Here is a 26,006-nt window from a genome sequence, read left to right as displayed (position 1 = left end):
AAAACTGCTTTGTTTGATTTGCTGCCTCTGCTATGGTTTGTAAACCCTGAGCCATTAAAGGTGTGTTTTCTTTACCTTTTGGGTTTTAAAACCCAACAAACCAATGAGTTGGAAAATGGGGGCACGTTGATGAACTGGACGTATTTTTTTAAATCTTTTTCCTGCTTTGCTTATCTCTCCTGTAATAACTGGGAATTGATTTCACATTTTATGCTCTCACCCAGTGAGTGAAGACCTAGAAGTTGCCTAATTCATAGCCCAAGTTTCAGATTTACAGCCATGGATCAGCGCAGTGTTTACAGGAGCAATTCTCCAGATATGACTGAATTTGGAGGATTTAAAGTCAGGCTGTCGAGTGCAATCTGATCCCTTTTGCCATTACTTATTGATGAGGTTTCCTAGGTTTTCCAGTTGTCAGCTTGCTGATGGAGCTCCAAGATTTAGGATGTTATGTGGGTATGGGAATCTCTCTCTTTGTTTTCTGATTAGGAGCCTGACCTCTGGTACCTCATTTTAACATTAGAGCGGACTCTGGTGAATAATGGTCTGTGTTGAAAGTGCATCCAGCTGGAATTGCGTCTTGGGATGGGGGTAGGGGGGACTGGAATCTTTGGATGCCATCATGAAGCAATTAGACAAGCTACTTAATAATTTATGGCTTGCTGTCTTAAGGGTTGTAAGCGTTTTGACTGAAGAGGGTTTTGTTTAACCTTTCGGGGCTCTCCGTGAGGCCGAGATTGAGCTCAGAAATGATTTTCCTTTGAAGAGTGGCAGAGAATCCAGAACCAGATGACTTGGTCATCTATTAATTAATGCTTTGTCTTGCTACCTGAATATAAGAGTTTGCTCAGCTCTCTTAGAGCTTCGGTGTGTTGTGAATAGAGAAAAACCTTTGGGAAGCAGAAGGCGAACAACAGGATTCTTTTGCAAATCTTGTTGTTCTTAAATTCCTTTTTGTTGAATTTGCTTGTGGCTTGGTGACTTTTTAGTGTTCTTTCACTTTAAATATTAACTATGATATTTAAAATAAATATAATATTTCCTAGACCAAATGTAATGCTGGGGAAGGGAGGAAAGCAATGGCATGTCTACTAGATTTCAGTAATCATGGTGTAATTTCAATATTCTTGGTGTTTATATGAGTGACTTAGGAATTACAGAGACACTTTTCAGTGAAACAACTAGTAATTTAGCATTTAATGAAATAGTGATTTGTCCAGTCTTTGTTATATCAAAAGAAGAAAAGCCTACCTGGGTTTTCAGATGCAAGGGAATGAGGGGCTCCACTGACATGGAGATGTACAAAGGCCAAGAACCAGAAATAAAGTGCAGAATACTGTCTGTAGGAACTGACTCCACTGGCTCTTCTAGAAATGCTATAAAATTAAAAAGTTAGGAGAGATTTCTAATGATAGTCTGTCAAGCATTTGTCTGGAGAAGAAAATATTTGTTAAATATGTTGCTGATATTCTGGGATGTGACTATTTCACCTCCTGTCAATGTGCAGCTGCTCAGATATATAAATATATATATAAATATATACTTAAATATAATAAATATATACATACAGTCACTGGGAGATATTTTGGATGACCAGATGCAATAGCTGGGGTTTTTTAGTTTATTCCCGTTGTTGTAAGGATATTATCCAGGGTTTGGACTTATATTTGCTTTATATTGCTTTGAATTCAAGTCTGAAGAGTGGCACAGTTTCCTGAATTACAGTGTGGATTCATTTTTCTCTACATTATTCTGTGTGTTCCCTTTTTGCCATCAAGCTCATCTGTTTTTCCAAGGATACTTCACTTTGGGGGAGCTTCATTACACAGCATCTCTTGCAATATGAGTGTTAAATGTCATTGTTTTCTCCTAAAAACTTTCAGCCTTCCCACTTTATTTCTCCCTGCTCACGCTGTGAGCAGGTGTGCTTAACAGAACCCTTTGGATAATACTATTTCTATTTTAAGGTCTGGAATCTGCAGTTTTCCCCTTCCTTCCAGCTCATCTGCTTCATTTTTAATAGGAATAATTTGTGGCTTTCTTGTGCCGGGCTATTCCTGTTGGAATAACCTTGTAGTTGCTGATACTTATCCATGGAAGTTGTGGATATTTTTTCCCCCCTTGTATTTTTTTAGACCAAGGATTAAAAATAAAATCTACTGATGTCTGCAAAGTGGAAGTTGCTGCTTGATACAAAATAGGAATTCTCAGTGCTCATCAGGGCTTGACTTTGGATAGTTATGCTCAGTGTACTGCAGGGTGCAGCCTCGTGTAACTGCTGTGTAATCTGGGATTGAATTGAGGTGCTGATGTGCTGAGATCAGTGTGGTGGGGACTGATGTGGTCTCATTCCCTCCTGGGCTCACTTCATTTGCACTGTGTTTACCTTTGCGTGCCATTTTTTGCCTCAAATGTGAATTGTTGTTGCTGCATTTGGTTTTGGGAGGTTTTGGTCTCTGTCCTGCCTGGCCTGATGTTACAGAGTGCTGACCATACCCAGGGCACTGGTGCTCCCAGAAACCAGAGCAGAAAAACCTGCTGCAGTCTGCATTTATCTCATTTAATTTGCTGATGTGGAACTGTGATGGAGAGCTTCCATTTATCATTGTAGCAAAACCTTGTTCTAAACAAGCTGGACAGAACCACCCAAGGTGTTGTCTCTGAACGCTTGTGTGTGAAATGCAAACCTCTTTCCAGGGACCTCATTTTCAGCCCTGTTCTTGGCTAATTTTATGGTAAAATATATTTGTTATCAGCATGGACTTGGAATTTCAGGCTTCTATGGTTTATTTTATTAATATATGAGTAAACTTGGGGCTCAAGAGTTTGTCTTGTAGATATCAGTAGATACATAAATTAAAGATTGCTGTTGCTATTTTAAGAATAGGAACCCAAAGGAATTTGGTCCAAATAATCTTACTTTGCTAGGATTTGAGCTTTTGCTTTTTAAAGGACAAGAACACAAGCAAATTGGTCCAGATAATATCAGTTTGCTAGGACTTCAGTCTTCCTTTTTTTCTTTTCCTCCCTTCATTTGGGACCTGCTCTGGAAGCAGTTTGGGAATTTTCCAATTTTGAAACCAGAATAGGAGGACGTTTCATATCTCTGGTGAGAAATTAGCCCAGAATCCATTCAGAAAGCAGAAGAATTGCCAAGGCACCAATCTGAGGAGGTGGCAGAGGTGGCAGCGCTTCACGTCCCCGCTCACCCTCCTTGAGAGCAGCCCCGCCGTGCTGCTCTGTGCTGCTCTGTGCCTGGGTTTGCAGCCCCACAGAGCTGCCCACAGAGCCCACACGGGCTGGGGGCCGTGGCAGGGGTGGGGGAAGGCAGACGGTGCCCGGTCGGGAGGACATGTGCCATATGCTCCGCAGGGCCGAGCTGCCAGGCCGCGGCCTAGCCCATTGTGTCGGCGCCGCGCGCAGCAGATGGTTCCTTTCCCCGGCCCTGCCTTCCCTGCCTCGCGCCGTTTGTGCACGTGGGAATTCCTGTATAAACCCCTAAAAACCTTCCTCTGGCTGGACCTGTGCTTAGCAAACACTGAGCCTGAATTAATGCGTGTTTTATTCTCCCTAAGACAAGCTTTCCTTCTCTGTCTGTGCTTTCTATTGACGTGATGATTTTTTGTTGTTCTGAACTGTTCCTGTTAAATTCTTTCTTAACTGAGCAGGAAGGAATTTCTTTTTCTTTCTTTTTTTTTTTCATGTGAACAAAGTCAAACTGAGTTGGACTCTGATGTTCTTGGCAGCTCTTGTAGGGTTGGCTTGTCTTCTGACTTCAGAGAAAAATTGCTTTCTAATAGACTGTTTTTCCCCTTAGTGAGTGCTTTGGCACCTGTATCCTGAGTTGTGGAAGGGTTTCTTTTTTTTCTACAGATGTTTGAACATGAACACAACCTTTAACATCTTTGCATTATTGCTGCCAGCTTTTCTGTCCTGTCGAAAATAGAGATTTTTTTTTTCTAAAAAATAATCCTTGATTTAAAGTACTACCATACTGTAAAACAGTAAATTTACTCTATAAAACACTATTAAAGACACTTTAAGATGGCTAAAATGTTACTTAAAATTTTGTGTTGTTTGCATAACTGTGTTCTACAGCCTTAAATTTTGCTTTCAGTCTCTGCTACTGTTTGATTTATAAAGGACAAAACAAAACCATGGCAAATCCCTGGAAATATAGGCAATACTTTAAAGGTTCAGCTAAAGGAATGAGGATGTCACATCCTGTGTCCTGTAGGATATATGAGGTGTTAAGGAATGTGCTGTGCACTAGGTAATTTTATTGTTATTACTCCAGGGTTAATGTGGGGTCTTGGAAAGGTGGGACATTTTCTGTGCTTAATTAAAGAATTACAAAGGCTGTGATCCCTGGGCGTCCCTGCTGCTTATGGGAAGCTGGATATGAGCTTTGGAGCCCCCTTGCCTGGGAATGTTGGTATGAGTGATCTCCTTTGCACCCAGTTTAATTATTAATGGTGGTTCTGGTGTGCCACATTCACCTGGGATCTTCTCATGGCAGCCTTCCTGTGGCATCCCTCTACTGTGGGCACTGTGTTTACTTTTTCCTGTGGGAAAAAAGCCCTCAGAGAGTTTTAGGATTTTCAAGGCTCAAAAATGGATTAGGACAATGAGGGGCTGGATGGTGTCCAGGGAAGGGTCTGGAGCCCCAGGAGGGGCTGAGGGAGCTGGGAAGGGGCTCAGATGGAGAAAAGGGGGATCAGGGGGGACCTTGTGGCTCTGCACAGCTCCTGACAGGGGGGGACAGCCAGGGGGGAACAGGGACAGGAGGACAGGGAATGACTTCAAATTTCAGGAGAATTTTTTTGAGATTATCTCTTTCTTCTGTACTTCCCTGCAGGACACGATCCCACCATTTTTAATGCTCTTCTGTGAATGGGTATTCTTCCTAAAAAAACACTTGGCTGGAATTCCCCTCACCCAGTAATAAATAAAGTATTTATTCTTCTTTTCCCCCCCTGAAATGATGAGTTCTCCCATCCCTTTTCCTGCATCAAGTCTCAAACTTTACTAACCAAAAGAATAACGTGGCTTTGGTGTCTGCTGACTTAGAATGCTGAAAATGTTAGGTACAACTGTGTTCTTACTCTGCTCCTGCTCAAGCTGCCTGATCAATCCAGCTGTTTCATGTAGGAAGTCCAAACCTTTGTTTTCCATAACTGGAGGGTGGTGCCAAAATTCCTTGGCGGATGGAAGCGTGCACACGTGTCTCCCTGATTTCCAGGGAGCTCTTGGGTTGTTTGTGCAGCTGGAAGAGTTGTCCAGCCAAGGTGAATCATCTTCATGTGTTTTTCAGACATTTAGGTCTCTGTCTTCTAGCCTTGACATCTGTAACTCTGCTTTTAGTGCAGGTTTAGGGGTTCAGCACAAACCCAGAGTGTCAGGTGAGGGATCAAATTCCTTGGCTGTTGTAGAGTTTGTGCTAGATTGAATTATTTTTCTGCTCTGAGCATAACTAGGTGAGCAGTGGCAAACCTTTGCTCATGAAATCATGGGAGGGGTTGGAAGGGATCTTAAAGCTCACTGTCATCAAGGACATTGTGGGGCTGTGGTGGGACCAGTGACTCTCGGAATGTGTGGCTGCAGCATCCCAGAATTTCTTTTCCATGCCACTCTGCCTTCCCTGAAATGTTTGATGAAAAGGGGCTTTGATAATTAGTCTCAAACTACATAAGTAAGTTTATGAATCTGTAGAAACTGGCTGCTGTGCACAATTTTTATTATCATCTTCTATTAGAGGGGTTGGTTTCAGCAGGGCTTGAAGTAGACCTTTAGAGGTTAGTGTTGAACAGAATGGACAAGAAGTAGGAATTTAAAAATTATTTAATTAGTAAGTAGTGAATTCTGAATAGTGGTGATGCTTTCAGAGCAAAATTTGTTCATGTAAACTTTTCCAGACAGACAAAATGTACCAAACTCCTTAAAAATATGGCATTGCATTTTCAGGTTGATTTCTACTTTTTACCTCATATTTTGATGTACACAATTAAATTTATGCCAAAACCTGACTTAATTGCAGGTTCCATATTCTTAAGATAGACCAAGCTCAGAAGCTAATTACCAAATTCAAAATTAATTTAAACACTTCAGCATAATAAACTTCAGAGTTTGTAACGCTTCCACTGTTACAAACTGATCAATAAATATTATGTGAAGCACAACCAATTTCAGAGTTATCTGCCAGATGTTTTGGGGTGGGGAAAAAAAATCAGCTTTGTGCTCCATAGAGCAGGAGCTGTGTCAGTGCTTTGTAATCATGTGAACCTTTAATTAAGACGTTCCCACAGAATAGGGAATGCTGACCCGCTGGAGGCACTTCCAGGGAATAACACAGAGCAGCTTCAGTGGCAGCACTGTGGAGAATGAAACAAATTCAGAAAGGTTTCTCTCAGAATAGTAAATATTTAAAAATTTAATCCTCCTAAATGGGACTATTAAAAATAAAACAAACCAAAAAACCCTACACATGCTGTAGTTTGTTAATTATGGCTTGTTGTTATGGTCAGTGCCAAGTCCTATAGGGAGGATGAGAGAAACACAATGTTGCAGCCATGATTTTTTGGTCTTAAATACATATTTTTTAGCTCTTTGAAACAATACAGAGAGGTCACTCAGCATTTCTGGTTTACTCTGATATTCTCTTTGTAGTTCTTCAGTGCTTCCCTGCTTTTTTACCTAGGTCAGACGTTTTGAACTAGTTCCATGAGGCAGGTGAAGTGGTTAATATGGATTTTTAGTCCACAGTTCAGGCTTTGCTTAGGAGATCCCATCCTGATCCCTCTTTTCGTAGAGCAGTGGCTGCACAGTGTTCTCCAGCCAAGAAATCCTGTGGAAGGTGAGGTTTTTGCCATCCCTCATCAGCCACCCAAGATCTGAGTTACAGAAAATTTGGAAATTATTGCTGTGCACTTCACATGTTACAAGACTGGGAAGTATCTGGTTTTGGTTTTGCTCAGCAAAACAGAACTCATGGAGGTAATTATGGGGAAGGTGAGAATTTGAGGAATTAGACTTCTTTTTTAGTCCTAACTGGGGCTTTCCTTTTTTCCAAGGCTCCACATCATGATCCTCTTGTCTGTCTTTCTGTCCAGCAACACAGAGCTTCAGTTTGGGTGGGGGAAAGGGAAAATCAGCATTCCAGGAGCCAGTTTGGTGCTTTTTGGAAGTGCTATTTCTTAGCACTCAAACAGAGAAGAAAACCCCCTGTACCTGACAGCAGTGCTGGTTAAAAGCCCCAGAAATCCCTTCAGACTCACATTAAAGGGATGCTCCTGGCTGGGGTCCTGAAAGCAGCAGGGAATGGTGGTGAGGAGGTGACAGACGTGTCCCCATGTCCTGCCTCAGCTGAGGTGTGAGATAGAGGAGGGATGTGGTGGCACTGGTGTCCCCGACGTGGTTCCTCTTTGGGTGAATGGCAGAAGTGCTGCTGTGCCATCTCTGTGGGATTTGGGCGGCATTTTGTATTTGTGTCCTGAGAAGCTTCACTTTGAGTTAATGTTGGCAATCTAGCCTGTACATGGAGGAAAAGTTTGCCATGACTTCACTCTCTTCAGTCCTTTAATTTCAGGGAGGAATCTTAAAAATCACCTCATCCCAACCCCCTGCCATGGGCAGGGACACCTCCTATGATCCCAGGTTGTCCAGCCTGGCCTTGGACACTTCCAGGGATGCGGGGGCAGCCACAGCTGCTCTGGGCACCCTCACAGCCAGGAATTCCTTCCCAAAATCCCATCTGTCCCTGCTCTGTGTCACTGGGAATCCATTCCCTGTGTCCTCTCATTGCCCTGACCCATGTGCACAGCCTTGCACTTGGCCTTGTGTAACCTCATGAATTTTCCTATTTTTAAGCTTTAGATCCATCTAAAGAGCAAGGTCCAAAGTTGTTAAAAGTTTACCTAAAAGTTAAAAATTAACTCAGCCAAAAATGACATGGTCTAGTAGGGTGGAAAAGAAATCTGGTTTATAAGGAGCAGTGTAAAGCAGTGGTTCCCCATCTGAAATGTGATCCAGGACTTTGGTTTATCTATTAGGAATGGGATTTGCTCAGGAAGCAGAGACTTCTGAACCAAAAGGCAAACAAACTTCTTCTCCAGAGCTGCTAATGTGCCTTTGGCTCCAGGGAGAAGTGATGTGGTGGAAACCTCCTGATATCTTGTAATACAACCTGGGGCTCTGCCCCTTCCTGAGGTTTTCTAACAGCTTCTTAGGGACTTAAAGAAAGCCAACTCGGAAAAAGAACTCTGAGTTTATGCAGAACAACTTCACAATCTAGGAGAAGTTAATTCAAGTATAAGAAGGAAAAATTTTAGATGGTTTAAACAGGAGCTCCTTGTGTTTTGAAGAGTTAAATCAATCTTCAGCCATTTTCCAACTTTCATGCTCAAAGATGGGGGGAATTTTACTCAGATTTCCTCACTGGGTGCCTGGAAAGCTGGGGGATTTTTATTTGCTTGGATTATTGTACTTATCCAGGGGTTGTAGAGCTAAAGATTGTGAGAAGAGAGTCCCTAAACTTCAGGCTGTCTGAAATAGTCTCATGGATAAATACTGGATGGTGCAATCAGTCAACAGAGTCATTTTTAAAGGAGCCATTTTGCAAAAGGCCTTCAAAATAACCTGGAGTGTTTCCAAATAGCAACACATCCTTAATGTAGCAATTTAAAATATGTAATTTAGAAAGTGAAAATAATTTCTCCACATGAATACTGAGCTTGGTTGGTGCAAGTGGATTTATGCTGGTTTGTAACCTGCTCAGAGTTGGAAGTATCTGTGATTAAGTTATGGCCACGATGCCACATCATGGAGATTACAATTAATTTTTCCTGATGCCTGAAATCCTAAAATTTGGAAGCCGAAGACAGGAGAATTCAGAGAAAAAGCAGTTGGAAGCTTAGTGAAATATGGTTCTGTTACTCAGAATCTGTCAGTGTATTCATAATAAGGGAGACTCTTAATAAGGCAGAGAAAGAAACTTCCAACGCTGGTTTTGTGCCAAGTAATACAGAATATGAATCCCTAGGTTAGCTATGGATCCTGGCCTGATGAAAGGTCAGGAAAATAATAGGTGAGAGGATATTTTGATGAATAAATCTGAATTGGCTTTAGGTCTAGTCAGCTTGGCTGCAGTGGATTAATCCTCTGATCATTTCCTGTCTTAGCCCTGTGTTGTCTTTGAAAACTGTGAAACCTTTGGAAAAAAGGGACAAACTTAGTGCCAGGTTTTTTTTAAAGAAGGGCTAGGAAAGGAAAAGCTAAATTATATCTCATTCAGGTTGTTTTGGAGAGAATTAAGATGCTGCAAATAAAGCAGCAGTTTTAACAGATGAACAAAGTGAATGAGAAGAGCTTTGACGTTTCCTTTGCTAAACCTGATTGCAGGAATGCCTGAGGTGATATTTAACTGCTGTACATGAATTTTTTAGCTTCCCACTTTGTTTTTCTTTGCTTTCTTGTCATGCTTCAAATATCTGAAAATAAAAAGAGAAATGAAGCAGCTTGGAACAAAATTGTGAATGAATAAACGAATGAATGAAGCTCCATATTTTCTTGGAGTCATCTGATAGTGGGAAGGAACATCCCATCTTGAGGAAAGAGAAGCAGCATGGTTAGGGGTGCAGCTTCACCTTTGATAACCAGCCTTTGCTAACATTTCCAGGGAATTTTGCAATTGATGCTGCAGGCACAGGGGAACCTCTTATTTCTCATTAACCATGTTAAAGGCAGTGCAGATCAGCACTCAGGGCACCTTTTGGGAAGCCCAGGATGCACTGGAGAAGTCCTTGTGCTGCCTGTTCCTGGGATTGTTTTCATTTTCATTTGGCCACGGGGCTGCTGCCTAAAACCCTCTGGGTTGTGTCTGACAGAGCTTGTGATGCCAGTGGAGCCCCATCACATCCTCCCTGGAATCCCTGCCTCAGTCCCTTCATTCTCATTAAAACATTTAATCCAGCTCTGGTAAACAAAATGTCACTTGAAGTAATCACTGTCCCAGACTTCAGTGCTGACACTGAATGGTTGTGCTGGATTCAGGAACCAGAGTTCTCACCTCACAGGCTGTACTGCATTTTCTGCTCCCTTCTCCCTGCCCAGATGTTTCCCAGAGATTGGCAAGGGTGTAAAATCTCTTCCAAGTTACTCTGGAAGCTTGTGAGGCAAACATCTGTGTGATTGATAAAGCTCCCTCCTGAGTTCTTGGCCCCCTCAAACTCACTCTGAGTGAGTCAGGCTCCCTGAAGTTGGGTCAAATCTCACTGGTTTGAGAAAAAAAGCTGAGGGCATTTGGGAAGTGCCTCAGATTTCTTGGTTTGGATGCACCTAATTTCTTCATTTGTGTAGTAGGAGCATTCTTCAAAATGTAGACATTCTGCGTTTTGGTTGTGTGGGGTTTTTTTGCCCTTTTTTTTTTTTTTTTTGAGGCATCTCTGTGTGTGACAATTGCCCTTCATCCTCATCCAGTCCTCACAGATTGCTTCATTCGTTTCACAGAATATTCTGGGCTGCAAGGGCCCCACAAGGATCATCACAGAATGGCCCATACAGTCTTGCTCTCTTACAGCTAAAAATATGGGTTTGAAAATATCTGATATCAGTCACAAGGCTGTTTTTACAGTGGCAGGAGAGTCTTGGTGTAGCTGTCAAATTTATTTTGGAAGAACCAGCAGTACTGAAATAAAACAGAATTTTCCACAGTGCCTGCACTCACAATAATGACAAAGTGCAACATTCCCAATGCTTTTTTTCCCATTTAAAAGTAAAATAAAGCAAAGCTTTTTAGTACATCAGCAATGGATGAGTCTGATAGTAGGAATTAATACATAATAAAACTGTGACTTTTTCTAGGTGCTGATAGAGTGTTAATTTGCAGCTGTTGATTAGTAAAAGTGGCTTCCACACTTCCCATGAAGTCAGTTTAATTGGGAGTAACCTTGCTTTTCCCAGAGAAGAAGCAAATTAAAAAGATACTGAAGCCTCTCTGTTGTGGAGTGTTTGCCTGCCAGAAGAGGACCTAGCAAACAAAATAATGAAAAAAAAGAAATAATCATGTCGGAAAGTTGCTGTGGTAAAGAGAAGGGATCAAAATGATGCAAGATACCGAAACCACCTAAATGAAAAGCAGCCCTAAATTTGGCTGCCTGATAGTCCCAAAACTCAGTGTTACATCAGCTGTGTCTGTCATGCTTTCTGCTGTCAATTATAGGGTTTTTGGGCACCTGCTGTCATCAGCACCTCTCAGTTATTATTACAGATAAAAACCTTACAACTGCTTTGGAAAGTATCATTAATATGACTTTTTAAAAGTCTTCCAACAATGATCTTTTTATTTAGGTTATCTCCCTCTTTCCTTTTCTAATGGTGATCCCTTTTGTAAGTATTATAGCAAATATTTTAAAGTTTTTTCCTCCCCAATACCTGCCACAACTGGCTTTATTAGATAATATCAATAAATAGACTTGAGGTGAGGTCTGGTGATAGAAAACATCAAACAGGAGCTGCAGGCCTGGGAAATACAAATCTGAGTGTGTGTGAAATTGTGCTGGTTTTTTCCTGGATGCCAGAGCTCCAGGGGTGTCTGGACAAAGCTCCCAGGGTGGGATTGTTGGACTGTGCAGGGCCAGGAGTTGATTTTGTGACCCTGTGGGTCCCTTCCAGCTCGGGATATTCCATGATTCTTGTGTCCTCCCCGTTCTCTTCACTTTTTTGAGTGGTTCTGTTGCTGAGCTTGTTCAGTTTGGAAATAAATGGTTAATTCCTCTGGGTTTATGGTTTATTTGCTGACATCAGTGATAGGATTTCTCTGGGCAAAAATAGCTTTATTTATCCCTCTGGTGACTTTTTCTGCATCTTAATTTTGGCAGAGCTTGTCCTCAGCTGCCAGTGAGCTTTTTTTGCTGTTGGGGAATGTGTGTTCAGCATCTTGAGGCAGATCTTGTAGTGGAGTCTGAAAAATAAAAGGTGGAAACATGGAATTAGCACCAGGTGGAGGCATCTCATAAAGCTCCAAATCCCATCACAAATCACTCTGCCAGGGTTAAAAGGAAATGCTGTTTTTCCTTTTATCTGGGATTTTTTTAACAGCTACCTGATGGAATTCACATTTTTTTAAAAAAGCATGAGGGAGCATGACTTTGCTACTAGTGATCTATTAGCAACATTTAATTTTTCTATGTGAACACATTGATCAAATCATAGCTTGGTGATAAATTTCAACCACTGTGTGGGCTGTGAGAAATGAATAGTCTTGCGGTGTTTGAGCTACTCCTGATATTTTTTCTAGGGGTAATTCAAAGGTTGTTGCATGTTAAACATGGTATGGAAAGTGTAAATAAATGACACTGGGCAAAGATGTCTCACCCCAGGCTCTTCCTCACGACTGCTTTTCCAAAATCCTCCTGGGGCTTTGATTCTTAGCTGGAGAGGGAATTTCCACCCAGGGCTCTTCTTTGCTGTGTAGACTGACATGCAAAAGCTGGAGGAGTTTTTGTGGTGATGGTTTGGGTTGCAAAGAATCTTCAAGGACTTGTGTCCAGCTGTTGTCCCACCAGCAACCCGTGTACGCAAAATGGAATATATATTGATATATTGAGGAAAATGGGATGTATATTGATATATTGAGGAAAATTGGATGTATATTGATAAATTGAGGAAGATGGGATATATATTGATATATTGAGGAAATCGGATACATGGTAAAGAAAATAGGATATATATTGATATACTGAGGAAAATGGCATATATATGGATGTATTGAGGAAAATGGAGTATATATTGATAGATTGAGGAAGATGGGATATATATCTGATATATTGAGGAAAATGGAGTATATATTGATAGATTGAGGAAGTTGGGATATATGTTGAGGAAAATGGGATATAAATGAATATATTGAGGAAAATGGAATGTATATTGATATATTGAGGAGGCTGGGATGTATATTGATATATTGAGGACATTGGATATATATTAAAGAAAATGGGATATATATGGATATGCTGAGGAAAATGGAATATTTATGGGTATATTGAGGAAAATGGGGTATATATTGAGAAAAACGGGATATATATTGATAGATTGAGGAAGATGGATATATATTGAGGAAACTGCAATATATATTGGGGAAAATGGGATATATATGGATATATTGAGGAAGATGGGATATATATTGATATATGCAGGAAAAAGGGACCTATGTTGATATATTGAGGAAGATGGAATAGAAATTAATATATTGAGGAAAATAGGATATATATTGATCGACTGAGGAAAATGGGATCTATAGTGATAGATTGAGGAAAATGGGATGTATATTGATATATTGAGAAAATTGGAATATATACTGATATATTGAGGAAAATTAGATATATATTTGATATATTGAGGAAATTGGCATATATATTGAAGGAAATGGGATATAAATTGATATATTAAGGAAAATGGGATCTGCAGCCAGAGGAGGGGTCGGTGTGGAGCAGCTCCCCTTCCCTGTGTGGTTATAAATGAAACCCTGCTGCTTTCTGACCTTGAGTATGAAAATGTTGTTATTGATTTCCTGAGGCCGTGCAGAAAGAAACTCAGGGACTGAAGGGTGCAATTAACATGAATAATTAAAGATGAGCGGCGTTTGTCAGTCTCTTGTGTGGTGAAATGCCCTGGGTAATGGGCTCCGTCAGGGTGGGCTCATAAGCGATGATCCAGATGTTTCCTGGGTGCTGGGAGCCCCCTGTCCTGATGCACAGAAATACAGATTGGGGTTCTCACAGCTGGCACGAGTTCAGCCTTTTCCCTTCCAGCGTTCCCAGCTCTGAGTGCGGGAATTTGTACGTTTGCTGAGCTGGAGATTGTTTGCTTCTTTGGGTTTTCATTAAGAGCAGAAATTATATTTTAATTACCTTTTTTTTTTTTTTTTTTAACTATTTTCCCCCCTTCTTTTAACAGAGCATTCAGAAGCTGGCTAGCCAATACTTAAAGAAGGACTGGCTCGGAATAAGAGCTGAGGAACGAAGTGATTATAGGTAATTTACCAGTTGGATATCTCAAAATTGCTGTATTTATCACTTCAATTTGTGTCATTATTTTACTTAACAATGAATCACTGCTTTTCTGTAGCTAATTTTTCTTTTTTCCTTTGTAGTAGAGCATTGCCAGTTAAAAGAGAAGCTTTGTTTTCCTGAGATTAGTCTTAAATAGATGTTTATGACTTGAATATTTAGGAAGATGGGAGAAACAAAACAGCTTGACAGGACCACAACTGTAATTTGCATCTATTTGGGTATTAATGCCCGTGTCTGAATATAGATTTTAGTAGGTAACTTTAAGGCTAGAGGGATAAGTGTGTGGATTGTTTCACAGGAAAAGAGAGGAAGAGATCTCATTTTATGAGGCTGTTCTTTGTGCAGATGAAATCTGACAGCGAGGAGGAGGCAAAGCAGGAGAAAGTTGTTTACAAAACTTTATTTCATTAACATGAAAGGTGGATAAAACATGAAACCAGAAATAACTCAGTTGCTGAAAGCCTTTGAACAGCACCTCTTAAATATTTGTAATAAGCTTTCAGATGTTTTGTTTTAATGTCTTCTTTGTATTTCCACAAGTTTTATTTCAAGCAGGAAGAAATTGACAGATTTGTGTTTGGAACTTTCAGCACCCTCTCGTTTGTTGTATGTTTAGAAAGAAATAAACTGAATTATCAGTCTCAAGTGTACGTGAAACACTCCCATAACACCCATGAGATCCCACAGTGCCAGAGATCTTCTCCAAACCCCTCAAGTGCTGAACCCAAAAGGTTTGGTAACAGATTGAATCACAAGAGAGGAGCAGGCAGGAAAATATTTATTTTTGGTGCAACTTCCATTAAAGGTTTTGTTAAAAGTGCAGATGTTTGGTAAAGGATTGTGCTTTAGATTTTGTTTAAAGCAGTTCTTGGAAAAATGTGTGCTGCTGTCACATAAACCAGCCCAGGAGCTGGATTCTGATCCTCATGGAGGATCCTTCCCGTTCAGGAGGTGCTATAAATCTGAATTTTCAGTGGAACACCTGACCTCCCTTTCTTCCCTCCCACACCCTCTCTGTGTTTCATTGTTTTAGGAGCATGTACTCAGTTTGGAAATCACTCTTAGAAGGCACCATGCAGGTGGCCCAGTCCCGACTCAACATCTGTGAGAACTACAAAAACTTAATTTCTGAACCAGCCAGGAGTGTCCGGTGCTTTAAGGAGCAGCAGCTGAAGAAGGTATTTGTGCTTTAAGAAATCCTCTAAACTATTGTCGTTTTCATTGAGGGAAAAAAAAAATATATTAGGAATCTTTTATTGTGGCACTTCTAAAATATCTAAGTACTCTTCATCTTACAGGTCTAAGATTCATCTTATAGTACTCTTCATCTTAGGCAGCTTGTTGGAGAGAGATCAAAATTCCGAGCTGTTATCCCAAATTATAACTGCTAGGAATTGAGTGTCCTAAAAATATTATATCAATTGGTCGAATGTATCTCAGCAATTCTCACACTGTGCTGTAGAAAGTGCATTGCGTTGGGTTTGCAGTGACAATTGCAAGTGGTTTTTGTTAGAAAAAGTTCTGATTTTGAGAAAAGACTCATCTGAAACAAGGAGGAATGGCTTGAGCCATCTCCAGGGTGGAGTGGAGACTGTCCAGCCACCTCCTGTAACACTATCACAACTAAGTGCTCCAAAAGCTGCTTTAATTATCTCTTTAATTATCTGTAATTGTCCCTGCAGAGAAAATAGTGTAGTTGCAGTGAGCTGGATATTAATTTAATTGCTTCTTGCATTTGTAAGTCGTTTATGAGGGTGGGCAGGCCCTGGCACAGGGTGCCCAGAGCAGCTGTGGCTGTTCCATCCCTGAAGGGTCCAAGGCCAGGCTGGATGGGGCTTGGGGCAGCCTGGGACAGTGGAATATTTCCTATTAATTAAAAGAGAAAAAAACCCAAACAACAGACATGTTATCTGTCCTTGTTACAAAGTGACAACAATGACCCAGACATGCCGGGTTCTGTGTTCTAGAGGAGTTTTTTGTAAAATACTTGGTTACAAATTTAAATAGATGTTCATGTAATGTGAGCTCTCCGTTTGTGAACAAATTATTCGACTCCTAGAAACATGTGCAATATCTGTTTAGTGAGAGAAAAATTAACTTTATTAATGCTGTTTTATTGTCCTGTGGAATTTTATTTTCATGCAAAGCTTTCCAAACAACACTGTGGCAATTTTATGGCATTCTTACTGGTAAATAATTGTACTTTATTCATCGGCAAGTGGTGATAATTCAGTGTTCATGAGTCAGCAGCAGAGGTGGGATCTTTACATTCTTAAAAGTCATAGAAGTTCCTTTATTCCTGCACTTGTGAATCAGCAGAACCAATTATTACAATTATTGGGGCAGTATTCTGGTTCAGAGTATTCTAACAGTGATATGCTTTTCCTACAACATGGAATTATCATCCACTTGGCAGGATTAATTTTCCTACACAACCAGTTTATTATTTTACACAGTGCAGCCTCTCACCCTTCCCTTTGAATTCCCAAACAGATAAATAATGGACAGAGCAATAACTGTTCTGACCTCCATTCAGACAAAAGCTTATCAAAATTAAAATTCAGTCAGCAAAATACTTGTGAGGTTACATGGGAGTACCCATCTAAAGTGGCATCCAGTCTAATGATAATTTTTTATCCTACAGGGATGCAAACCAAGATTATTTAACTCTTCTCAAATGATCTTTTTAACAACTGGGGTTATTTGATATTTTAATTTTTTGATGCTTGCAGGAGATTTTGGGGATCAAAATCCCCACTGATGTTGCAAAACCCCAGTCCTTTTCAGAGTCTTTTAGCTCTTTGTCAGCTATGCATTACACACAGATTGTTTTACCTTTCATTTTTCACTGATGCAGACAGAGGTCTCCAAAAATCCAAATTGTGCCTTCCACCACTCTCCAAACCAGCCTGTAGGGAAGGCACCCTCTGGAGCCGTGGCTTTATTGGTGTGCCCACATCAAACAGTGCCTTCAGTGGGAATTTTTGTAGCAATTTGACAGCTTCAGGGAGAGCAGGGTTGTGTGGTGAGAAGAGCAGCAGTTCCTGTTGGCTCCCTGTTTGTGTTTTCCAGGTGCCTGGGTGTTATTTTTGAGCAGTGGAACAGGGGGAAGTCAGTGTGAGGTTGTTGGATCCCAGCGCCCCGTCACTGCTGCGCTGCTCCCAAAGGAGGTTACATTAATTATGCATTAATAATTAGTGTAATGAAGGAGCTGGGGTGTTTTGCAGGGGTGTTCAGCACCCGGAATGAGGGCAGCCAGGGGAGTGATGATGATATGAAAAGAGCTTGGACTTTGAGTGGTGTTTGAAGGATTCAAAGGTTTGAACTCACCCCTGGGTGCTGCTGGAGCCTTCACTGACCACATCCAGCCCGTGGTGTCTGTAATTAAATAGAAATCCACTGGACTATCAATCTCCTGCATGCTTAATCCACTTTGGGTAAAGGAAAATCTTTACTAATCTCTTCCAAAGAGAGTTTTAATTCTAGACACTGATGATTCACGTTGGTTTTCCTACCTAGATCCTGCTTAGCACACATCCTTTCCCACTTTGTTGGGGTTTTTCGTAAGCTGGCAGGGTGTCTGAAGAATTGCTGAATGTAATAATTTTTCTTCCTGTTGTGTTGTGTTTTGTGTGGCAGCTTTTGCCTCATGTTTTAAATTTTAAAGAAGGAAAGATTAATCATTTTTTTGGTATCACTTCCAGTAGATTGCCTTTGGATTTTTCCCAGTTGTATTCCGATGGCTTCAACTAATTACTGCATCCAAAGCTTTCAGAACTTTTCTGTTTAATTTGTGGGTTATCCTAACACTTTAAACAGCAGCAGAAAGAAAGGAAGAGAGAAGGTTTTGTGCTCTGATCAGTTTTAAAAGACCTGCATGAATAATTGACCAGAAGTGACTTGAAGCCTGCATCCTCCCCTATAAAATACCATGAAACGCAGCAAAACGATGATGATGATGATATTATTTGGATGCAAAAAAAAAGTAATCTTTTCTTTCCTGAATGCTTTTTTTCAGTGTGTGGACCAGCTGACAAGGATCCAAGCTGAACTACAGGAGACAGTCAAAGATTTAGCTAAAGGCAAAAAGAAATATTTTGAGACTGAACAGATGGCTCAGGCGGTGCGGGAGAAAGCTGATATTGAGGCCAAGTATGTTTTTCTAATGGCATATGCAGGAATAATTGCAGCCCCAAAAAGCACATTTCTATTAGGTTTTGCACTTGATATTTGGCTTTCAATGAGATTCTGACAGGTTTTCTCTGCATTTTACTTCTATATATTTCTGTAGCTATTTCAAGCACACCCTGGGAGGAAATTGGAACTTGTTTGTGTTGGTTTGTTTAGGAAGGAAGTTCAAGTAACAGCTTTAATTTGACATTTTCTATGGAACTGGCATTTTTGTGATATTAAAGCCTCCTGACTTCCTTTTCTGTCCACATATCTCAAATTTTGGATCAGTCCATTTAGAGGAGGAGAGGCAGCAGGACACTGTTTTTCATTTTTTGAGGTAAATTTTGGAGGCTTTAGGTTTTTTCTGTTCCTAAAGAGGACGATTTCCTTCCTTCCAGGAAAACCAGTAACACATGTTTTGGGTTTGGAGTCTGGCCTGTCTTATGGGAGTTCACCACACCCCTTTTGCTTTATTTTCCCTTTTATTTTTATTTTTAGAAGTTATTCAGAATTGCTCTCAGGGAATGAAATGATGGTTTCCTTAGAGATCTTTTCAGTCTTTCTGAGGGATGATGAAAAGAACTTTAATAAAGTTACCTATAATACCTGAAGGAAGTAAACAATCATACATAAACAAACAAAAACAACCAAAAATTTGAGTTTGGGGGTTTTGGAGCAGATTTATCCCGCAGTGTTATTCAGATTAAAATAGCTATTGACTTGATTTTGTTTTCTTATTTATTTTTCAAACCACCATCCTTCAGAGAGTGAAAAAATACTTTTGTAAAAATGATGTAAGGCAATCATTCAACTTCTGCTCTTTTCTGTTCCAGGTCCAAACTTAGTCTTTTTCAGTCAAGAATAAGCTTGCAGAAGGCAAGTGTGAAGGTGAGTGTAAAGCTTGGATTTTGCTGCTCATTTCTTGAGGCAAATTCCCCGAATTGTCTGGAATGTAGAGTTGAGGGACAGCTTGGAAGGGAAATTGGTGAGACAAAGGATGATCTAAGAGTATTCTCTTAGAATTATAGAATTTTAATTCTCTTAGAGTATAGAATTATATATGGAATATATGCAGGGAATAATTTGTCTGATTAGAGTTAAAACTCTTCTTTGAAGACCACCCGTGAAATTCTGATTGCAGGAGAGAAAAATCCATGCTAGGAAGACTTAAAAGCTGTAAATGCCCCAAAGTTTTCGCTGTATTAACACAATATGCACACAATGAGTTTGCCCTGTGTGAGCTGTGTTTTCCCTTGCTGCAGTTAAAAGCCCGACGATCCGAGTGCAATTCCAAGGCTATTCACGCCAGGAATGATTATCTCCTCACTTTAGCAGCTGCCAATGCCCACCAGGATCGCTACTATCAAACTGACCTGGTGAACATCATGAAGGTAAGGAAGCTGATTTCTGCCTGCCGCTGGCTGCTGGAATCCAAAATGCGAAGAGTTGTCAGAACACGGGGCCTGTAAGCCAAGAATTAAACACAGGGTTTGGTCTGAGACCTTGGGAAAGGCTTCCAAACTTAGTGAGAATGTGGATTTGTAGTTTAAAGCAGAGACTCGTTGAGCTAAGTTAAAGAAAGTTTAGAGTTTTTAAGATGTAGAAAAAATAAAATTAAGATATAGAAAAAATGAAAGTTTGGAGTTTAAGATACGGAAAAAATCAAGAGGTGAACAAGGAGTTTAGAATGCAGCACTGTATTTGCATTGTATTGCAAATTGCACATTAACATGATTGGTTAGTACAGCTTGCACTGTAGCATGGGTCCATAAGACAAAATATTTAAGGATTGAGTCAAACACATAAATATCCTTGTTGGCAGTATTTTATTAATCAATAACTCCTTAAAAAGTCTGGTAACTGAGGGTCTTGTGACCTCCTGAGCCATGCAGTGAAGATGTGAGCCAAATTCCCCCTTCCTGCCTGTGTAGAAGATAAGAAAATGAACCACATCATCAAAAACAACTCAGAGGTCCTGTCTGGAATTCCCTCCAAAATTCCCCACCCACAAGTGAATTATCACAACTGGGAACTGGGTAAATCAGGAAAGTCCAAAGTCCTGGATTGGCTTTTCCAGTGAGCTGCCACGAGTGAGAGGGAAGGTGGAGGCTGCAGTGGTGTCTGAAAAACTTGGAACCAGCTTTCAGGCCCCAAAACTGAGCAATCACTTCATTTTTTAATTCAATGCCTTTCTGAACTCAAAAACTCAGTTGGATAAAGTTCACTTGGATAAAGGACTAAAAAAAAACCTGATTGAAAAACTCCCTTGTGTAAAGGATTCAGGTTTGTCAAACTAAGCCCTGTCTTTTCCTCTTGTAAGGAAACTGGAGATTTTTTTACTTCTTTAGTACCATATCCCATAATCCTTTTTGTGTTCTGATCAGAACACTTCTTTATGATGTGATTAATGAGCTAGAGTTATTTAATATCTTGGTTTTGAGACCATGGATTTTTGGGAACAGCATTCAGCATTCTTGTTCTCACCTGTGGCACTTGGCCAGGCCAAGGCTGGAGGAGCTCCTTGAACTCAGAGGAAATGACACACTTCAAAAAGTTCAAATCTGATTGCTCACGGTTGTTTTTTCTTAAATATCACCCTAGAATTAATTAAATGTACACTATTCCTGTGTCCTTGAATTGGAGAGTTACAGATAAATTGTAAAATCATCTCCTTCACACTTTATCTGCTTGCATTTCACATGTTGACATTTTCAAACTTTGCTTGAAATTGCTCTTTACAAATTATTTCTAGACAGGGTGACTTAGAAGTCTGTCATTTGCATTTTGAATTGTTTTATTGAAGAAATAGCATAGTATTATAACAAATCCCTGTATTATTAGCATACCTTTGCATTTTGGCGGGGAAATAGTGATATGAAAAGCAGGTAAGTGAGGTAAAAAAATAAAAGCACCAAAGGAATTCTCCTGCTTTTCCTTCTGTGTGTGCTTTTCTGTTTGTAAAATGGGAATATTTGTGCTGACTAAATGTTTACTACATGGAAGTGCTTATAAAGAATTTCCTTGTGCTGGTGCAGATAAAATTATTAATTGATGCTTACATAAGATAATTCCATACTTACATGTGCTTGGCTGTCAACACTTAATGCTCTTACTTGGGAGCAATTCCAGGAGGGAATTGAATAGGTTCACAAAAAAACAAAAAAGGTGCTTGAAATCATTTTTAACAATGAGCAAATAGCCTTGGAAATTTTTTTTCAAGCCTTTCTCAAGCTGAAGCTTTTTATTTTTCATGCAGAAAAAGCCTTAGAACTTACTCTTTGATATAAATAATTGTGGTTTACTGAAAGCCTAAGTGCTTTCATCCAGCCAAATTACTGTGGAAGGAAAGGACAACACTCAGGGTTTATTTCTCTGCATCCCTCAGATATTTATAGCGTTGAATCTCTTTGTCTGGTAAACAGAAGTGTGTTTTTAATGGAGAGCTGTACATTCAGGTCTCCTGCACTGTTGGCCACGAGCAAAACTCGCTGGGAACACACCCAGGTGTCCTGGGAATGGGGCAAGGCAGCAATCCCAAAATTGGAATGGCTACTGGAGATTTTAGAGGAGAGAGGGGGAAAATCTTCAGGAAAATCAAGGATAATGCATCACTGGACTCTTAATTCTTTCATCCAAAAGCTGTAATGTAAATTGAAGGATAAAACTGCTTAAATATATCAATCAATACAATAGGAGCAGCAGCTTGTAATCTGGAGGGGGATTTGCTGGCAGGGTCCTGGTTTCTCATTCTGAAATTCCTAAGGGAACCACGCTGTATAAAGTACAGAAAAAGTGGTTGTTTTATTTAGCAGAATGATGTAGCACAAATGGAGAAATAGCTGGAGAGAGAGCTGACCAATTGAAGGTGAAGAATCATTCAGTATAAGCAAATGTACAGTGACTGAGAAATGGAGCAAGATCTTGCCAATTTTGGTTGACCAGGCAGAAAATAACATGTGAAATTAGTGTTAAAAAGAGAAATTAGTGTTAAAAAGAGAAATGCAGTAACTTGGGGGAAAAAAACTTGCTGCCTACAGAATAAAGAACTCTGAATAGCCATTACCATTCTTGAAAGAGATGATGGAACTGGAAAATGGAGTGAAGGATAAAGGAATGGAGAGATCTGTGCAGTGTTTCTAATCTCCAGGTGACATCCCTGGGAAGGGAGGGTTTTGGGAGGGAGTTCCTCCCTTCCAGCACAGGTTTTGTTTCAGTAGATTGAGTGGTGCTGTGACCCAGCATATTTTGGATGCTGTGAGCAGTTGTAGTGTCTAAACTAAACATCTTTGCTACTGTGTTGTGATTAATATTCAGAAAATGTGCTTTTTATCTCGATATTAGTAAGCCCTTGGGTATTCCTGTAGTGTCACGTGCTGTCTGTGAGTGTTTCCCCATTTAGCTGCCCTTGAGCTGATCTTTGAACTGCTCATTTCTAAATCACATCAAGTATCTCCTTAAACTGTTCAGGTTTTGGACCCAGTGCCTGGTTTTTCCTAGTTGTTACCCAAAAATGATAAAATCTGTAGAGCTGGAAAAAACCACATGCAAACATTTCAGCTGATGCTTGGCTGTATTAGTGTATGTAACATTTACAGACGTGTCAGAGGCTGTTTCTGATTGCATCCACCATAAATGTTTCTCCATGGGTTTTGGGGTCTTGTTTCCAGAGTTAGGATGGAGCTGAGTTGGTTTTGTTGCCTCTGGCTTGTTGGGAGCCAGGGCTGGCTTGGCTGGAGCACATCCAGTCCCTGGCCTGTTATCTTGGAGACACCAATTATTACCACTGTGTTAATTGAAAGGATTGAAGGGACCGCAGTCAGGCCAAAAATGATTTATTGCCCAAATAAACATCAGCCTCAAAGGCTGTGAGATTTAAAAGAGCAAGCAGTCAGCCATAGCTTGAAGTAGTGACAAGTTTCTTCGTTACAAGGCAATGTATAACATTCTAATCCAATAGAAAGTTGCCACAAAGTTGATTTTGTTTTTCTAACCTATCACCTTTACTTAATTCTGCTGCACTGTGGATACTTTTATCCAATGGGCTCCTACATACGATTCTCTTATAACATTTAAACATTTAGCTTACTCTATGCATTACTTACTTTAGTAAGTAAATGCTTACTAAATTTTAGTAATTATAAAATAGTTACTTACTTTAGTAATTACATTATTACATTATAAAACCCTTCACCATCTTGCTCAATACAGTCTCTTATTTACCTGAGGTAAATTCTTACTTACAGCTATAGAAACATAAGTTTGTAATTCTTCTGCTTAATGTCTGTGTACTTTTATTTTTACATCAATCCAAGCTTCTTGCAAGGCTGCAAATGAAACCTTTTGAGTGTCTGTGGAAGTTTTTATCTTTCTGTTTCTTACACTGGCCATGATGTGCATCCAGCTGCTGCCTTTGGGTTGGAGCTGTGGCACTGCACTCTCAGGCCATCCCTGTGCACCATCTGCATGGCAGACAGTGCTCATTTGGGCAGCAAACATGAGATTTTCCTCTCAGCTCTGACATGGCTGCGTTGGTAAATAGTGGTTTAAAAGCTCAGCTGATGGGGCTGCCTCTTCCCATCTGTTTTCTCCTTATATTGAATTACCTTTAATTTCAGTAGGCTAAAAGGTGTCTTACTTGGCATGAGATGGAATCACGGGGTGTTTATTGTTGCGTGTGGGCATCAGGGGTTGGTGCTGGCATCCTGTGTGAGCTGAGCTGAGCAGAGACAGGTGGAGTTCCTGCACAGCCAGCCTGGGGAATGGATCCTGAGTGCTTTGGAGCAGTGAAATCCAGTGAGAGGCTGTGTTGGTGTTGGAGAAAGGAGAGATGGGGATGTTTTGCAGCCTCAGCGTGGGTTTGTGCCCGCAGGAGGGATTTCCAGGCTGTTGGGAAGGACAGTGATGTGTGCTGGGCTGAGGCGCCTTGGGCTGCTCCCAAGAGGAAGCTGCTGCTGGGTTTGTTCTGTGTCTGGCTCTGGAATTCTGCTGTGGCGCTGTCCCGTGACAGATGAGTCACAAATCCACCTTGTGGCCTTGTTTGCTTTTCTGTGACAGGCAGCAAAGGGGGTTTTCCATAGTTCCTGGTGCACACAGCTTCTCCTTGTTTTTGGTGGTTCAGAGTATGTGACTTTATTCTGCAACATTTTTTTTGTAGAGAAGAAAAAATTATTTGCTCTGCTGTGTTTGTGACTGTGAAAGCCATCACAGACTAAACAGGGATGCTTGGAAAGAAAATACAAATTGCTTCCAGCTTTTTCAGTAGGATGAAGAATTGTTCCTACTGTGCCTTCCTAGTTTTCCAATTACAGCACTTAATAAGGAGCAAAGCCATTCTGGGTCTCTGTTCAGAAAAGGTTTGAATCCTTTTGCCTTGCTTTTTATCTGTCCTTTATGTCCATTTCAATCTCTGCAGTGAAATTAAAACCCCTCAAAGCCCTGACTAAATAAAGCCTGGTAATGTTTTATTCTTTGCCAATTTCCTGACAAGCTGCTTAGGAAGAGTTGCCATCACCTGAATGTGAAAGTACAGTCCACAAACCCTTTTAAAAATAAGTTGTCTGCCTGGTGCTTAGGTTTTTACGTTAAACTGAGGTCAGAAGGAAGGCTGAGATGATATTTGAAGTCAAATCAGGACTGTTTTCTTTTCCATCCTTTTAGAAACTTTATATTTTTTAATGGTGTGCTCTTAATTCTGTAAGTTCCTCTCATGAACCACCTCCAGGAATGACTTTACACAGAAACTTGCTACGAGGAAATGTTGACATGAAAAAAGACAAGCAGGTGTGCTGGACACTTTAAACAGTTCTGAGATTATTTAAATAGAGAAAAAAAAGAGGGAACAAAAACTTCCATTGCAAAATCACAGGATGGTTTGGGTTGGAAGGGTCCTTAAAGACCATCCAGTTCAACACCTTCCACTATCCCAGGCTGCTCCAACCTGGCCTGGAGCAAGTCCAGGGATCCAGGAACTGCTTACAGGTGGTCCTGCATTTTTTATGAGCACAGAAAAATTCTGGAGAAGGTAGCAAGGAGTAACAGCAGGTATTTCTAAACTGAGCTCTTTTAAAAGGAAATATTTCATGTCATTGCTCACGTGGGCTTTGGTGTTTGAGGGAGAACAGTGTCAAAAGCTGGTGCTTTGTCTTTGTGGTTTCAGTGGTTTCTTTTATCCTGTTGTAATTATCAGGCTGCTTTTCTGGTTTTTTCTGTACTTTCCAGCTTGCTTGACATGAGGAAGTGGAATTGTGTAATTTGGCTCCTATTCTTGATCAGAGTTCTTGTGATGATTTGGCAGGTTTGAATAAAAACTTTGTTACATCATTGCAACAGCCCTTTGCTCAGGTGTGGGTGACACAACACAAGTTACAGCAGAGCTTTGTTAATTTGAGAGGTTGATTTATAAAATTACAGGTGAAGTGTGGCTTTTCCACACCCTTGTCTGTTTTTAAGGACTCTGATAGAGGAGGAGATCTGGCTGACTTCCAAGGAATGTCAACCTGGTGTACCTGACCCTGCTCTGAGGGCAGAGGTTGAACCAGTATCTCCCTTTTAAACCTGAATTTATAATTATAATAGAACTCTGTCATTCCTTACAACAGCATTTTTTGCTAAGGAGGTTCTCCCTGGGATTTAACCTTCTGCTTTCTGGGTTTGTTTTTTTTTTCTGCAATTAAGTGGAGTAAATGCATGAGTTCCAGCAGTGCTGGAACCTTCATGTGCTGGTGAGCCCTGGTTTTTATTTGTTGGAATGGTTGAGAGTTTTTGTGA

The 26,006-nt window shown here is 40.4% G+C and overlaps 1 protein-coding gene across 2 annotated transcripts in view; it reads left to right on the top strand.

Moving 5' to 3' along the window:
* The window catches only part of FCHSD2 (FCH and double SH3 domains 2), a 120,194-nt gene that overhangs the window by 45,790 nt on the left and 48,398 nt on the right, over positions 1-26,006 (top strand). For both annotated transcript variants that reach the window (XM_063150229.1, XM_063150228.1), the window contains exons 4-8: positions 13,951-14,027; positions 15,100-15,244; positions 18,085-18,218; positions 19,073-19,127; positions 19,502-19,630. In XM_063150229.1, coding sequence (XP_063006299.1) covers positions 13,951-14,027; positions 15,100-15,244; positions 18,085-18,218; positions 19,073-19,127; positions 19,502-19,630 — 540 coding nt within the window. The remainder of the gene's footprint in view (positions 1-13,950; positions 14,028-15,099; positions 15,245-18,084; positions 18,219-19,072; positions 19,128-19,501; positions 19,631-26,006) is intronic.

This window comes from Melospiza melodia, chromosome 2 (genome assembly GCF_035770615.1).
Source record: "Melospiza melodia melodia isolate bMelMel2 chromosome 2, bMelMel2.pri, whole genome shotgun sequence".
Classification (NCBI taxonomy): domain Eukaryota; kingdom Metazoa; phylum Chordata; class Aves; order Passeriformes; family Passerellidae; genus Melospiza; species Melospiza melodia.
The sequence above is the reverse complement of the archived record's forward strand: the minus strand, read 5'-3'. Positions and strand labels throughout refer to the sequence as shown.